Genomic DNA, 16,919 nt, shown 5'->3' on the forward strand with positions numbered 1-16,919 from the left:
AAGAAGTATGTTATTGCTAAAAAAATAAACATTGAGTAATGTAGCCCAATGTAGGGCAATTCCTGCACAAAGGACCCAAATTCCCGAACGAAGAAAAGCTTATTAAAATTTTCTGCTTTTTAACTACATATTTATTTACTTTTGTATGTATGTACATATGTTACGCTGTACATATGTATATATATATTCGATAACTGATTAATTTCAATCAGACATTTTTGTAGATCCTTAACTTTCAACGAATTGAGCAGATAAATGTAAAATAGGAACCAGCTACTCGTATGACCTGAAAGTGTAGAGAAAATATATTAATATTCATGTGCACTCACAAACATAAAAACCAAATTCGTTACTGTAAGCGTAGTTTCCAAGGACACATTGAAAAATCCCAAGCCAGTCAGCATAAATGGCTTCTGGTTGAAAGATATTACGCGTGTAATAAGTTTCATAGTTCGTACATTAGCTTTAGAATTGTTTGACTTGTAGATGACTTTTTCCCAGCCCGAGGAATAGTAAGTAGTGCCAAGTCCATCAACCTGTAATAATCGTGAACGGAGAAGGGACGTCGAAGTGTGTTTAGTTAATACAAGACTACTTTTAAAACTATTCCGACAAGCGCCGTTGCGTCAAGATACATATATTTAAAATAAAGCTTTGAAAATTATTCATAACTTAAGAGATCGCATTTAAAGTAAGTAAATAACGTTTGGATGCGATACATTTTTACACGGGAGGATTATGTTCTTGCTTTCGAAGTCCCTAAAAAACCAGACAATGTACAGTAAGGTGTTCCTTAAAATATTAAAAATGTTAAGATATCCACGCAAAATTAAAAAAAAAATTTAGTGGTCGCTACCGGGTTTGTAAATATCTTAATTTTTTAAAATCGCAAAAATTCGACAAAACTTTTACTTGACCCAAGAGACCGCAAATTTTTATTTTTATTTTGAAATTTTCGTGTATGCAAAATTTATATATTGATATTTTAAGACTCACCCTAATATACAGACTAATTAAAACGAACGAAATTTATATTCGGACAAACACAACGGAAAGGACTAAACGCCATTAACTATGATAAAAGATGAATATGCAAATATGTATGTTATACCAACAATAGGGTGGGTCAAAACCGCAGAGCTAGAAGAGTAAAACTTCACAAAAGACGAAAGGGACAGAACCTTGTGTTTAGGGCAGACATTTCGAGAACACTTTACGTACTTTTGTGGTAGGAAATGCCTTGCATCTTCAGCAAAAAAAAATTCAAAAATCTACCCGCGTTCTTAAGCGCTCGAAACTTGGACTTGGACAACTTTAATGGGCTATAAAACTGTATACCTATAATTTTTTTTTTTTAATAAAAGAAAATTTTAATTCTGGTGAACATTTTTTTGTAACATTTCAAATCCTTATTTGCAACTTTTTTCGTTTTGGAGGAGCCATATAATTGCTTTTAACTATTCATTAATAATTCATTTTCACTAAAAAAAATTAAATATAAACAAATAAAAATTTCATAAAAAAATAAGGAATAAGATCGGATTGAGTTCTCTTTTGAAACCCATGAGCTTTCATTAAAACAAGAAAGAAAAAAATCGTTTAAGAATTAGAAGCTCTGCACTATTTTGGACCCTACTTTATGATTTCAGAACACAGTGCGCCGCTCCTTCACAGTTTTGGGGTGCTACAAGTGGAGTGCATTGCCTGCCACTTAAAAAAAAAAAAAAAATTGATGTTTAAATATACGGTGCGCTCGCAAAGAGGTGTTGCCTGATTCAAATTGTGCCCAGCGCGAAACTACGAGTTGGGCCGCAACCAAAATGATGGATGCCTGATCAGCTGCCGCCGTCCCGTTCGAAATCTTAATTGTAAATGCAATATATCGGAAGCTGAAGTCTGAGGTAGGACGTTGTTCAGCCGAATTCTAAAATAAGGCGTTCTTGAGAAATTTTGTGAGATAGACCATTCTGGAAACGGCTGCCGATATAGCTCGATCTTCCACTCGACCGTCGATATATCATCGAAAACTAGGTGCCTCACAAACTCAAACCGAGATATATCTAATCAGGTCACTGCTTCCGTGAGGCTAGTTCAACGGTACAAAGCGAAGTCGTTTTTGCATTGCACTGTCACTGGCCAAGAAAAATGGATTCATTACGATAATCCAAAGCGTCACAAGGCGTATGTTAAACACGTAAACTCGCACCATCGACGCCAAAGCCAGAGCTTTCTGCTGACAAAAACTGATGCGGTGTTGGTTGGGTGTATATATTTAGACGATATTCAACTAAATGCAGGTTTAGTTCAAACGCGTACCACCACCACCACATTTATCCATACTTACTCTTGTAGATGTGACGGATCCCAAGTAGCCGAGTACAACCAGCTCTAAAACCTTGGCCAGTAACCAAATGACATATTTAATGCTATCCGTGGCAAAGCCAATCTAAAAAAAAAAAAAAAAAATTAAGTACAATAACTATCACCTCATTTGACACAAGGTCGAAGAAACTAACATATATTTACCTCATGTACATTAAACGCCAACAAGCAGAGCACAAACGCACTGTCGGCCATCATCACGAAGAGTGGAAATGTAAACTGTGACTCCAGCTTCTCAGCAAATTTAATTAAATTCACATTTCGTTTGACCAACACGATTAGACGTTCGTTGAATTGATCAGCTATAGTTTCCGGATTTTCCAACTTCAATACCTCATCGCCTAAATTTAGAATCTCTTCTTCCAACAACGCAAATCTGCCATTCAAATTTAATATTGACATAGCGAGTATATACGATTCCGAAATGATAACAGTCGCTACTAAAACTCCAATGTAGAAACACAATAAGATTATGGTTGTGAAAATGGGCCATGGTCGATAGTCGAATGGAATTGTTAGTACGTAGGGTAGATAACGCTCGCCAACGAAAATGCCTTGCAAGGGCAGCACGTAAAATGAGAGCATTGTTATCATGTATGATAATGAGTATATATTCGCTGGCTTAGAATGGTTTTGAATTTGAAGATACATCTCCTTGTGGGTGTTTCTATCAAATTAATAACGGTAAATAAAAGCAAATTATATTAATATATAAAAGACCATAAGTTAAGAGGTACGAATAGATCTGCATAAATACAAGTATAATTTTTATTTTGCGCACGAAAATTATGCGAAACCCCTTTATTTTTTTTATTTTCAGTGGAGCTACTCGGACTGCTTTGTGTTGCCTTATTTCGCTGATAGCCAGCACAAACAATTCTTATATAGGTACAAATATCGATATAAGTAGGTATAGACACTTTTAGCCCGGTACTTACTAGGTATCGATACTTTCCTTCCATGCTACTTAAAAGTACAGGTATCGATACTTCCATGGTATCATTTTATTCCTAAGAATGTTCGCTGAGTTCAGTTCGGCCAAGCAATCTGAAACGTACTTGTTAAAGAAGTGGCTTGTGCGGGATAGTGGCCTTCGGCTCTATGCAGTTACCAGAAACATCCCTGCGTCCAGGGACCAATACAGCAGTTAAGAAGTAGTTTGATGCCAGATTCTTGAGAATCCTTCTGCTTTCTACGGCTACTTGGAACATCGTTTCGTAAGATTTTAGAGATTTAACAGCAGCTCGGTTGTGAGAATAAATAGTGAGAGGGCGTCCTGGACGGGTGGATGTTATGAACCACTATGCGGCCTCCATAATTGCGTTTAGCTCTGCTTGAAAAACGCTACAGTGGTCTGGTAAGCAGAAACTGAAGTTTAGTGCGACTTCACCAGACTATTTCCCGCTATCCACTTTTCCTTTAAGCTTGGAACCATCTGTATATATTTGTCATCACAAGGCAACACAGCTTTCATTCAACTAAAGCCAACCTCCCGACTTAAGCTGTCATGCATAGTGACCACAGATATAGCCATCGACCCTGGGTTTGGGTCTGTGGCGCTTTCCCATTTGTTCCTTTCTGGGATTCATATGGATAATCTGTTATCTAGTGGTATAATCAAGTTGTCGTAGATTAACCTGTAGAGTTTGAAGGATCGTTGCTTGTACGATTTTCCTGCCTCTACGCGGCTGTACCGTATTTAATTTGGCCGCAATACAGCCGACCATAAATTCGCCATAGATATACACCGGTGGAAGATTTAATATTATTTCGAGAGATTTGGTAGGTGCGAAAAGGGGTTCGGAAGCCGTTCAAGCATACGGTGAACCCATAGAAGAAGATGGGTCATATCAACGCTGTAGGTAGGCCTCCATGCTATTTTCAAGAATCTAAAACAGTGTGACGGTTTAACTGAGCTTTAAGTTAGTTAATAGTGACACATGCTTTCCCCAAACGACTATTTAGTAAAGAACTCGTACTCTGTAAACGATCGGTTATGATGTTCGGAATTAATTTTAACTATTTAGTTCTTCCACACTCCTTATAAAATCCTTCAAATGCATATAAATAAAAATTAACGTAGGCAACTCACTCGTCAAAATAAATTTTCGAATAGAATTCATTGATAAAATCCTTAAACTTGTCCTGTATGAATGCCTTATAACCAATGCGAATCATACACTCCAAAGCAATCGTAAAGTTGAGTATAAGTTGCACCATCATGTGTATGTCATCTTTTCGCATTATGAGTTCAGGTATTTGGCCAGCATAAGCTAACGTAAAGAGCAGGGTACACCAAAGAAATTTGAGACGATTGAATTTTCGTTGCAAGGGTGTTGCGTCGTCACTTGTGGGCCAAGAACCGTTAACAAAGCAACACTTCAGATGCCAAGTAAGTGGCGCTTGCTGCCCATTTGGTAAGAGCGCACGATGATGCATTTTTTCAGATCGTAATTAGGTCACGACTACTTCACTGCGCAATTGTAGGGAGAAAACTGTGGTGAATCGTGTGAAGCTAGCCTTTTTATAACAGATATGACCTAAGCCTTAAAATGGTATACATAGGCTTAAGCAATTGTGGCGGAAAGTAAGTGCATGTATACATGTCGTTTAAAGTACAAAAACTCGTATGTGAGGTTGGCCAAATTTTATAGGAGCAAGCTAAATTTGCCTTTTTCAAAACGGTTCTCTCTTTTATCCCTAATTGCCGCTTCTTCTTATGTCTAAGTATCGATACTTTAGTATGAATGGGTAAGGGCTTATGGCAGGAGCTTCCGGAGAGAAAATATCTTTTTTGGCACAAATGTCAGTTACGAGGTTTTGCAGAACCATGATACGCGGTTTTTTACTTTAAACGACGATATGTATTTCTTTTTTTTTTGTACATAAGAACATAAGTAGGATAAATATTTGCGTATTTACATACATGCGCGGCGCAATTTGTTTCATCCAAAATTCTCTTTACCTTTGTGGGAAAATTTCTCGTTAATAAGCTAACGAATCATTTGTTAGGTTTACCAAGGATTAATTTTAAAAATTTGTTTTTAGAAGCTTGCATATCTGATGCAGAACTGAAGTAAAGGACGTGGCAATATCAATGGTAATTATAGTGGTCTGTCTGCCAACTTGCAACCTGATAAGCAAATATGTAGGTACAAAATTTTTGTAGCTAAGCTCCTTAATAGTGGAGTTATATCCCAAAATCTCATATCTACATAAATAATCAGATGTATGGGAGATAAACCTTTTGGAACACCGATCTTTATAAGTTTCTCAATAGGCAATACATGGTTGGTAAGTAAACACATGGAAGAATATCATGGCTTTACCTACCTAGTGCATTTTCATGGCAGGCTCTGAAATGGACGGAGGTACAGGATCTGGCGTTTTTTCTTAGGAATTATCTCTGAGGGGTCCTTTGAGTTCCCTGCACTCCGGAGAAAATGCCTCAAATTTCTGGGCGGCCTAGATAGCTTAGGGAAAGCTATATAGGAGGGTCCACTAGGATTCGCGAGAGAATCAGAATGGTTTAAAGTCATCTAGGGATAGGCATGGGGAAACCATACGCGATGCATTTTGATGACGCCGGAGCATCCCCTTCATAGCAAGGCCCAAATGCTCCCAGTAGGGGAGCACAGCATTATGCTAGTTCCGAACAGGCACTTCTTTCTTCGTCTTGCCGGACTTATGTACTTGCGTTAAACTTCAGAGTTGACCAGCTGGAGTTGATGGCGTGATCCAATTTTAATTTTGTTCCCAAATCATTTCTTCAGAAAGTTTTTTAATGCCATGCTTTTATTGAACTAAATAGTTTTCGTTTTATTTCGTTGAGTGTATGAAATTTCTGCGTGTAGTTTATTTCAATAAAACTCAACATACTTAAAATATGGCAAAAACAGGAGATTTGACCATCTTCAAAATATTTAAAAGTTAAATCTGTCTCTTGTGATACTTTTTCAATTAACTTATACCCTGAATACAATTTCAGGGTTTAAAATAGGTGAGAATCCCCTAACATGTAGTTTAGAAATGAAACCCTTTCAATTCCATTTCGATTGATACCCATATTGTAATAATTTATTGAAATTATTGAAGAGTTTTAATTAAAATTCTCAAACAGTTGGCAACCTTTTGAAACCCATTTCGTCGGTGGCAATAAGATAATATTGTTGGCACTTGAAAATACGATCATGGAAGAATAAATGAAACGAAAAACATCCGAGAACATTTTAATCTGCGTTTCTTACGACGTTATTTAGTAGTTGATACCCACCAAGCCTTAACTGCAGTTTATGCCTATTGGAAAAAAGATATTACAACTGGAAGGTGGTAATTTCACTTATTGAGTAGGGGCAAAAGAAAGGAAAGTAGCAAAAATTAAGAAATAAACCATGCCAATCACCGCATGTTAAAATTCTTGGCACTTATCTGAGCTCTTACCAGCAGTTAAGCCCTTGGTGGAAATAGGCTTGAACAATTTCATTGATAAAATATACTTGGTTAGGCACATATGTACATATGTATGTACATATGTATTGCAATCGGCAGTTTTAGCTTGCAAATTATTCGCCCTTAATTTGTTGTTTATGCAAATCAAAGAGAATAATACTTAAACAGAAATTAGTTGAAAACCTTTGGGTCGTTTAAAATTATCGAAGAAATATTTAAGTACATACCTAAATATTGTTCTACATATGTGTATATGTACATACGTATGTAGAACACTGATTATACTTCTGGGAAAATCGCATACGGAATTATTGTGCCAACATACATATGTATGTACATATTTTCATTTTCAAAATTACTGAATATTAAGCTGTTATTAATGAAGGTTTTAAACAAATCGGTAAATATTTGCGCATCCAAAAATGGTATAAAGAATGCAAACAGACCTATTCGTTGCATCCCGTAGCAAGGACAGACTTAAAAGAAGGACGATATCAAAGTCGCGCTTGGCGGTTTTCATGGCAGGGTGGGCAAGGCAGGTCTATTTGGCCCCACCGTCGAAAAATTAGGCCTCCATGGCGAAACGTCCCACAACGAACTAAGGGTAATCGACTTCGTCGGCGCCCGAAACAAGGTGGTATGCAGTATGAGGATCCAGCAAAAAGAGATCAATCAAGCTACTTGGCTAACTCCCGATCGGAAAGCTATAAACCGCATGAGTCATTTTGTGATGCATGGAATACACGCTTCCAGTGTTTTAGGCGTAGGTACGTACACTCCGAGGGCCAAATATCGACTCGGACCACGATCTTGTTGCAGCCAACATAAAAAACTGGCGTCCAGCATTGCAAGAAAAGCTCAACGTCGAAAAGCTGGAAGCACAGCAGATGGCCAATTCGTTCGCCACTCGCATCTCACACCGGCTCTCAGAGAACACTCTTCAATAAACCGCCATGTGCGAGCAGTGGAACCACATTTCCTATTGATTAAGTACCGCCGCCGAAGAAGTAGTCGGATTTCAATGAGCTCGAAAGAATAACGGGCACGATGAGAAGTGTCAAGAAGCTACAGAGAAAAAAGATACCGCCTACAAGACTACGCTGCGATTGGGCACAACGCGAACTGTGTGGGATCGATCTAGGGAGCTAAAAAGGATCAGACCGAAATACGTCGACAAGAAAAACGCCCGAAAATTTTGCCAGAGAGTCGGTGACTAACTGAAGGCTGCAAGACCAGTGACCGATGTCCAAAACTTACTTAAATTTAAGGGAACACTTTTCCGCCCGAGCCGATGATGATAGAGTCCATATTCCACCAACTGACTATGACCGGGTACGAAAAGTAATTTCGTGACTGAAATACAAAAAGCTCCTGGAGCCGACAGCCTGCCAGCTGAGCTATTTAATGCACGCATAAACTCGTAAGCAGAAGATAACGGCTGAAAGTGTGGCTGATGATTAGNAAATATGCTTCATACGCATCAACAAATAAACATATTGCACAAAAGCTTATACTTTTTTTCACACCAAAGCTACACTGTTTCCAAGTAAATTTGCAAAGAAGCAACACGGTGCCACTGCTAAGGGAGCGGTGCGAGAGAGACAACTGTCAGTTTATCGAACCTTGTATTATTGAATCATGATTAGAGTTTAAGTGTGCTCTGCCCAATCTAACAGAAAGGCGGTACCGCCATTCGCGCCATCTACCGCGAGATCAGCCATCTAAGCAACGGTTAGCTACTTAAAATTTGCAATTTGAGTTGAGTTGGCTACAAAATGCACACTCGCAATGTTTCTAAGAATCCTAATTAAAAAGCTAAAAATTTTTACGAATTTTGCTAATTTTTGTACACGGTTTGAAATTTTGTCTTACATGGTCTTTGTTAGATAACGGGCTATGCTTTCATAAGAAATTGTAAACATTAAATAATAACCAAGGAATGGTAAAATGTATCTTCCCTATTTATATTTTTAAACACTGTATCTTCAGCTTATATTTTTCATAGCCATGAATTTTTCGACGGAATTAGTATTATTTTTTATAATTACACTGAACTCAAGTTTGAATCGTTTCATTAAAAAAACTTAATAAAATATTATAAAAAAATTATGAAAACCTTAAAAAATGAGGCAATAATGATACACTGTAATATAGCGATGGTACGACTTTGACTGAATAAAACATAACCAAAGATCATAGAAAATAAGCATGCGGCTTTGTTATAGCGAAAGTGCTGCCACGCTTGTACGAAAAGTTGTTTTTGTTTTTATTAAATTATTAAACAACTATAAAATATCGGGACTATACGTTCCGCCTTCTAAAAAATTTCACCGGGACAATTTCCTCGAAATCGGTACTGTCGCGCCAAAATCGGTACGAATGGTCACCGTATTCATCGTGCCTCCGCTGGCGTTTGGCGCAGTGACATGGCCTATTACAACATCTGCTGAGGCGGTTCTTGGAGTTTTCGAAAGAGAAAGATTTTGCGGGAGATTTACGGGCCTTTACGAGTAGGCGACGACGAATACCGCAGACGATGGAACGATGTACGAGCTTTCCAATTGGCATCAATTGTCGCAGAAGAGATACGACTGCCGTACTTTGTTGAACTCGGCCAATTACGCTTAGGCGGCTTTAAGGGCCAAACAAGAAGAAGAAGAAGCAGACGCCAAATCTTCTTCATTCACCAATACTTTTGCAAGGGGCAGCTGACGATGCGTCTGCTTACCTTAACCTAAGTTTGTAAGCCAATGCCTTAAGCAGTAAAAGTGACCATCACTTTTCATTATGCAATGCGATCAAATTACTTTGTAATGAAAAGTAAAACGATATAATAGGTACAAATGCTCAAATAAAAAAAAAAAATAACCACATACAAATGAATATGCAATGGGTGAATACTTTCTTTTGTGCTGTTGTTCCAAATTTAATTAGTGCAAAGTGTGAACACGTCCTTTGACATATGAACATTCCCATGTATGTATGTATGTATGTATGAGCGTATGTAAAATGGCCTCAAGTGTGCCAAAAGGATAACATAGCCCCGGACATGCAAAGGAACATGACCTCTAACACCCGGTGCACTCAAGTGGCCATCTGCATCTGCTTGTTAGCGTGGCGGTAGTAGTGGTAATGGTGGTGGTGGTGGTGTAGCAGCTCAAGGTGTTCGCTTGTGACAAAGGCCTCTTCGGGGTTAAGATTTTGAAAGTAAATCGATATGGAAATGCGCCAAAAAATTATATTTTCAAAATTAAATGCACAGCACTTTGTGCATAAGTATGTATGTATGTACATGTATACATATGTACATACATATTTACAAGTTTTGTGCAGCATTTGTGTTTATACTTCGAATTTGCTGACTGGCACATGCCACACATACCATCTGGACACTGAAATTCGGGTAAGCAAAACCAGCTACGGAAACGTTTCGTATTACCGTTGACGGGTGAAAAAGTTGCTGCCAGAAAGTGCAGGTATGTATGTATATCTATTCATGTACTTAATATGTAAAAGAAGATATGAGTTCATTCAAGTATATACATAGGTATATATGTAGGTATGTACATTAGAGTGGTCCGATAAAAAACATCCGAGATAGGGTTTGGGGCAACATCCAAAATTGTTTCTCTTGCCGAAAGAAGTGCTGGTACCAAACTTTACGTTTGTAAGTATAAATTTAGAGGATGCTCATGATGCTCATATTTTGCTCTAGAAGTATTGTGTTCATATATGGATCGAACAATTGGTTAAGCAACTTAAAACCATTCCAAATTTAAATTATCTAAAATAATATCAAAATCTTCAGTTGTCTTTGAGCACCCTGTATTGGTTACAGTAGAAAATTGAAAATTGGTATATATAATACGAATATTAAAAGGTAAAAAACTAAGGGGGTGCCCAGTTTTCTAGGATGCAATTGTATTCGCCATATAAAATTGGACGACCCTAATGTACATATATTAGACCGTAGCAAAAAAAATAATTCGCCGTACACCGTCGGCGACCCCTACGCCTTTTAAAATGTTTCACCATACTACGGCATATACAGTTGGATCTTAATATATGGTATGTATATATACATACATATATATATAGATGTCTTCATCTCGATGATACTTTTTTTGTTTTCAAAATTCATTGACATCAAGTAACCCGTTCGAGTAATTATTAGATCCCAGCTCTAATAAACCCTAATTCCAGTTAATTAAAGCTATAAAAGGATACTTTGGGGTCGAAGTCCTTTGGGAAAAAAGTCATCGATAAGATCCGAGTAAATGCCGGTGATATGACGAAAAATTTAAAATCGCGATCTATACTTTTTCCATATAAAAAATATATTCGAACTTCCCTTGCAAAAATAATTTAAATTCGAAAGTGTACCTCGATTTTTTTTTTTAGCCTGTAAGCTGGCATTGTCTAGTATCCAAATGCATATATGTACACATGTATGCACATTTCAACATAAATATGCACACGAAATAATTATTAAGGGCCGGTTGTTCAATGTCTGGTTATCACTACTTGCAGGTTAAACATCATTATCGACGTTTTCGTCATCATGCATATAACATGTGCTCGATAAAGCAGTCGTTGTATTTAACCGGAGCTTCTACCTATGATTAGTGCTAATCAGACATTGAACAGCCGGCCCTAAGTTTTTCAGTATACTACTGAAGTGCAGGCACATTAAGTATTTGTTAAGCCTAGAAGACTTATAAATGCCGCAAAAAGTTCTCAAGAGTCTTAACCCTTTCATTGCCTAAAATTTATGAGTAAAAAATATGGCTTAGCTGCGGTTAGTGACTAGAGCTACATAAATACTAAAATTTTAATGTGAAAAAAAAATGAATGCATGCGTTCAGTTTTAAGAGCTGAAAAAAACAGCTTTAAGCTTACCATGCGTGCGTTCAAGGCAAGGAGTGCTGCCTGCACTGCTGTGCTATCAACTGACGTCTATTACTACGTTTATACGCATGCATAAGTCGCTTTAATTCATTTCGCCGCGATTCAAAACATATGTATAAACTGAATTTCAATTCGCTTTGAAAGAACGAAGTGTTTTGGCTCACACTCCATTTCAAATCGGTAGTTTATTTCTCCAGACAGTTAGAAAGAGTGTATAAACACCGCTCTCATTCAAAGCGAATTGGAGATCAGCTGTTCCGCTCAAATTCCAAATAATCGCATCAGTATTTAAATGCTGATTAATAATAATCGTTCTTTTTCTTTGCCACGATTTTATAATACAGAATAAAACTGGATTTTTATCACTTTCCATCATGTTTACTTATAAAATGTCAAATGAAAACAGCTTATTTTGTTTGCTTTTGAAGACGGTTACTTTGATGCCGATATAAAGCCGTAATTATAAACACTAGAGCGAAATGTGTACGGTGTCAATGCGCTTTCAATTAAGTCGATTATTCTGTGCGTATAAACGTAGTATATAATAAAACCAGCTATGTCACACTTGAGAAGTGCATATACGAAAATTTTCTCTACGCTGTGCGCTTGTCTGTGCTGCCATGATATAAAGGTTTGTTGAAGATCTATTACGTATTTTGGCGCTAGTGTTAGTAACCGCCTAAACACATATATACTTAGGCCTGCCAAGCTAATACAAAGCCCTTCCGCTTTTATAACCCTCAGAGTAGATGGGTATGCTAACTCCCTATTCTCAGCATTGTTCCCTGAGATAAGTATTGCACTAGACAAGAGAGAATCTTTCTTGACTACGATATTGTAGGCGCCTCGGGGGTTAATCGACTTAACACTTCGGGGGTTCCATGAGAGCTTGTCATCAAGGATGACTCCCAGTTATTTGACTTTTTAGAGAAGTCAATCTTTTGTCCTTGAGAAAAAGGGTCATTCTCCTTTTCCTAGAAAAAACAACATACTCTATTTTGCATTGACGTTCAATACGTTTTGACTGCACCATTTGGCAACTGTGTTCAGTGCGCGGACGTTTGAGGAGGTTCGTCTAATAGGATGGACCCCAATAGCGGTTGAATCACTTCCACCTCGCGACCGCTGTGCCTAAGTATTTATAAGTGCGTACTAACACTCCGTAGGACCTGGGTTCGATCCCTGGTCCCAGCAACATCTACATATGTAAATTGGCTGTCGCCCCTCGGTAGGCAATGACAAACCTCTGAGTGTATTTCTGCCATGGAAAGACTACTCATTTGCCATTCAGAGGCGGCGCAAAGCTGTACGTTACTCCATTATAAAAGCCTAAGACCGAATTATTATTGTTGTTCACTTCCACTTGTGAACAACCTCTCGTTGCAGAGAAGCTGACCCTTTCCTGTCCTAGAGTAGAAGTTGTGTTTCTAAATTTAAGGATGCTTGACACCCAAGGGCATGTGGTCCGTGGTATTAAAAGCAACCTCTACGTCCAGGAAGTAACCAATCATTGGGTTAAAGATTTCAGTTTTTGGTCAAAACTTTAATCGTAATACATGTCATGTTACGAGGGCAGTTTGATAAGTCGACTTTTTGAATTTCGCGCTGTGGGTATTACCCAGCCTTCTGGCGTGGGTGCCAGCTAGTCAATGTCCAGTAAGAGCCGCCACTGGCCATGCAACGCCCGGTTTTGGTTTTCCTAATAAGTTGAATTTAAGTCGGTTGTATTTTATTTATTTTTTTTAATTTAATTCTTCTGGTTTACTCTTTATGGATCTAACTTTTCATCTTCTAGTCCGGTAAAGATATAATCATCAGTTGAATATCATGTACGTATGTATGCAGGTTGGTGCAATTCTACTGGCTGAAATTTGGCCGGAAAAAATAATATTTTTTAATAAGGTCCATATTCAGTTTGAAATTATGTAGTACCATATTTTAATGCAATAAAAATTTCTACACTAAAAAAACACCCTTTGTTCCACCTTAACACAATGGTAGCTAAGTTTGGAAAAATTACACATTTTTTACAATCTTCATGCTTAGTTATCATTATGCGCGTTCCTTATCTCCCAGAAATAGTCAGAAAAAGTCCGAAGTAGTCAGATTTAGTCCAAAAAGCGTTCCTTAACTCGGAAATGACAGCAAAAATGAGAGAGCAACAGTCAGTGAGAGCGACTCTCATCAGTCCGAAGTAGTCAGATTTAGTCAGAAGAATTTTTTCTGGCAAAATCCTGAAAAGTGTCAAACTCAACTGAATTTAAATTAACGGAAATTAAAGAATACGCAAAAAGTGAGAATAATCTAAAAAGTAAAAGAAATGAATTGAAATTGGAAGGAGGCAAAAAATAATTGATATAGCAAGTGTTTATTGTGCTTGTGCTTGTGTGAATGTGTTTTGTACATACATTTCTGTTCTTATTTGACGTTAGTTTTGTTGTTGCCATTCTTTGGACTAAAAATTTGGTTTTTTGCGTTCCTTTACTTTTCCTGTTACTCTCTTTTAGTGAGCGCATTTTGCTTACGCTCTGGCATTTTGACACTTTTCAGATTTTAGTCCAAAAAGATAAGGAATGAACCTATTATTTTATTGTTGATTTGATATACATACATAAGTATGTAAATACATACTACATACGCTTACACGCAAGTCACAACATGTTATTTTTCGCTCACAACACTTACATTTTTTTTTTACAGACTAATCGGAAAAAATATTCGACGCTCACATTTGTGCGAACTGTTTGGCCGAACTTCTACCCTCGTGACGTTATTACGCGGCGAATGGACTTTATCAGGCAGAAAATATATTTGCAAATTTGCCATCGCCTGCTGAGGAGCGCCAGCTTTTAGAAAACTTTATTTTTTTTTTCAGTTGTTACTCGGACCAGGGATCGAAGCTTGGCCCTATGGAGTGGTTGGACGCTCCACTAAGCACTTGGCTACAGCGGCCGTCGACTATGATTAAGTACCCATTTCGAAATTCCATTTGTAATGCAATCCGCAAGATACATACATACATACATATGCATATACAGTGCCAGCCACTCGAATAGCGCCCTCTTTTGATTCTCGGTATTGACAGTTTTCCTTTTGTTTATTATTCATACATTTAAAAAAACATATATCATATTCTATAACAAAACTCAAATTGTATGCACATTTTCATCAAAATTTTAACAAAATCATTTAAATCCGAGTTTCAAACTTAACACAAAATTTTGAATAATTCAGCAAAATTTTCATAAAAATTCGCAAGTTTTTAATAAACAAAAAAAAAAACATTTGAATCCGATTTTCAAATGTAATACAAAATTTAAATAATTCATCAAAATTTCACAATTCTATAATTCAGCAAGTTTTCATAAAAAATTTTAAACTTTTTCAATAGCAAATGTGTAGCATGTGAATCCGATTTTCAAACTCTAAAAGAAGGTTTTAGTAAATAAAAAATTTTCTTCAAATTGCAAACTTAAAAAAAAATACCGTTGATTTATTTATAATTTTTTTCCAAGGGTGTTGCGCATTTTCTTTCATATAACGAATGAGCAAAATCTATTTTTACAAGAAGGAAAAATTCTCAAAAACTAACGGTAGCCCCTTGAACTTTTTTTACTAAAAAAGCTTCTAGAAATTACTAAAAAAAACTTTTAATTTTAATGAAAATGTGTTGAATTATGTATCACTTTTGTATCAAGTTTGAAGACGGATTTACATGTTATTTGAAGTTTGAAATTTTCAAGAAAAATTTTTGAGTTATAAAATTTTTAGCAAGTTTGAAAAACGGATTTACATGGTTTTTGTAAAATAATACGCTATACGTTTATAAAAAAAATGTGAATATTAAATAAACAATACTGAGAATCAAAAGTGGGCGCTACTCCAATGACCGGCACTGTATATACCTAAAAACTGCATATCGCACGTTTTCAGCCAATTCGTTTCACCTCAAAAGCGGCTATCAGGCGTTGTTTACATTCAATATTTAATGCCTACAGCGAAATTCTGGTACTACTCACTTTATAATCTTATCAAATTGACAGCTGAAACGTAGTGGTTGACTACCTTCTTCGGTTTGTTACACCTCATTTTCTGGCTAATTCAACGACGATAACAAAAGAAAACTTCCGATTATGCAGTGCAGTTTGTGGTGATTCGAAACGCCTTCATACACTTAATCAGTCGTCAAAGTGTAGTGATCGCTTGTGCTCGTAGAATCCGGTGAATGTACAGCATTTTAGCAATGTCTGACGCCGATTCGGAATCGGAAATTTCAGATTATTCCAAAAAGCCCATTTTGGGTAAAATTCAATTGCCAAACAAACCCGCAGCGTCAATGCGTAAACATCGGAAAAAACGCAAATTTAAAGGCATCCAAAGGCGTAGAAAATGTATCTGCCTTAGCATTGTAGTGATAGTGAGTGTAATCGTAGTTATCTGGTTCATAGCAAGCTACAACGTTGATTTTGGTATAGCCAGCGACAATGATCGGAACTCGAGTAAAATGAGTCCAAAAAAATCTATACTTATTCTAAATTGGCATGGCGGAGAAGTGAACCAGCCGCTGAATGGTAGTTGTAACGTTGAAGCGGTGAATACTACTAGACCCTACATAACGCTGGGCAAATATAATAGTTATGATGCTATTATAATGAACTCAACTGCTGAGAATATACTAAGCGGTACAGAGCTAGTGACCTCGTATAGCCAGGCTCAACTCATAATATTCGCCACACAGAAGCCATTGCAATTCACACACAATTTGACGGTGTTAGCGCGTTCATTTTTTCGAGAGTATGACAAATCATTTTCATACTCCCTGAAGTCAGATTTTGTGTGGCATCCATATAAGTTAGTAAGGCTAAATGATTCCAAGATTGTCGCCCCCACTCTGCAACCGCACTGGGATGCGCCGGAAGAGAAATTTCAGGATGTCGGCTTAATGCGCTCCTTGCTGAGAGATGTGACAAATCCATCACCGCTAGCTTTAACTGTATTGAATCGGCCTTGTCAGGTAGTGCGCAAGGAATTTGTGCGACGCATCATGGAAAATATGGATGTGCACACCTATGGTGAATGTGGAGAATACAAGTAAGTTTAATTCCGAATAGTGCTCGTTTGCTGGAAGAACGTCATAATTTAAAATAAATAAAAATTTTAAACAAGTATGTACAAATGTC

General features: G+C 37.2%; 2 protein-coding genes across 2 annotated transcripts in view; one reads left to right on the plus strand and one right to left on the minus strand.

Annotated features, from left to right (window-relative positions):
- Window positions 1-228: 228 nt before the first annotated feature.
- LOC108364103 (odorant receptor 74a-like) lies at window positions 229-2,917 on the minus strand. The gene is made up of 4 exons (XM_017617670.1): window positions 2,527-2,917; window positions 2,345-2,446; window positions 354-536; window positions 229-286 (listed from the first exon to the last, which is right to left on the minus strand). Exons 1-4 carry the CDS (start codon window positions 2,782-2,784, stop codon window positions 236-238), a joined length of 594 nt encoding a protein of 197 aa, XP_017473159.1. The 5' UTR covers window positions 2,785-2,917; the 3' UTR covers window positions 229-235.
- Window positions 2,918-15,820: 12,903 nt separating this feature from the next.
- LOC108364104 (alpha-(1,3)-fucosyltransferase C-like) overlaps window positions 15,821-16,919 on the plus strand; it is a 49,754-nt gene continuing 48,655 nt past the window's right edge. Inside the window, exon 1 of the mRNA XM_017617671.1 lies at window positions 15,821-16,830. Within this exon, the coding sequence (XP_017473160.1) occupies window positions 15,965-16,830 (866 nt within the window). The 5' untranslated portion in view covers window positions 15,821-15,964. The remainder of the gene's footprint in view (window positions 16,831-16,919) is intronic.

The sequence above is a fragment of the Rhagoletis zephyria genome, unplaced genomic scaffold (genome assembly GCF_001687245.7).
Source record: "Rhagoletis zephyria isolate East Lansing unplaced genomic scaffold, Rhagoletis_zephyria_1.1 Rzeph_scaffold_01461, whole genome shotgun sequence".
Lineage (NCBI taxonomy): Eukaryota > Metazoa > Arthropoda > Insecta > Diptera > Tephritidae > Rhagoletis > Rhagoletis zephyria.

What these genes read in the sequence shown, in the direction of transcription:
- LOC108364103 (XM_017617670.1), bottom strand. Translation starts at nt 2,784, where the DNA reads ATGTCAATATTAAATTTGAATGGCAGATTTGCGTTGTTGGAAGAAGAG. An exon ending in TGGCGTTTAATGTACATGAG is followed by an intron (nt 2,447 to 2,526) that starts GTAAATATATGT and finishes TTTTTTTTTTAG; the next exon opens with ATTGGCTTTGCCACGGATAG. An exon ending in CCTTGGAAACTACGCTTACA is followed by an intron (nt 287 to 353) that starts GTAACGAATTTG and finishes CTACACTTTCAG; the next exon opens with GTCATACGAGTAGCTGGTTC.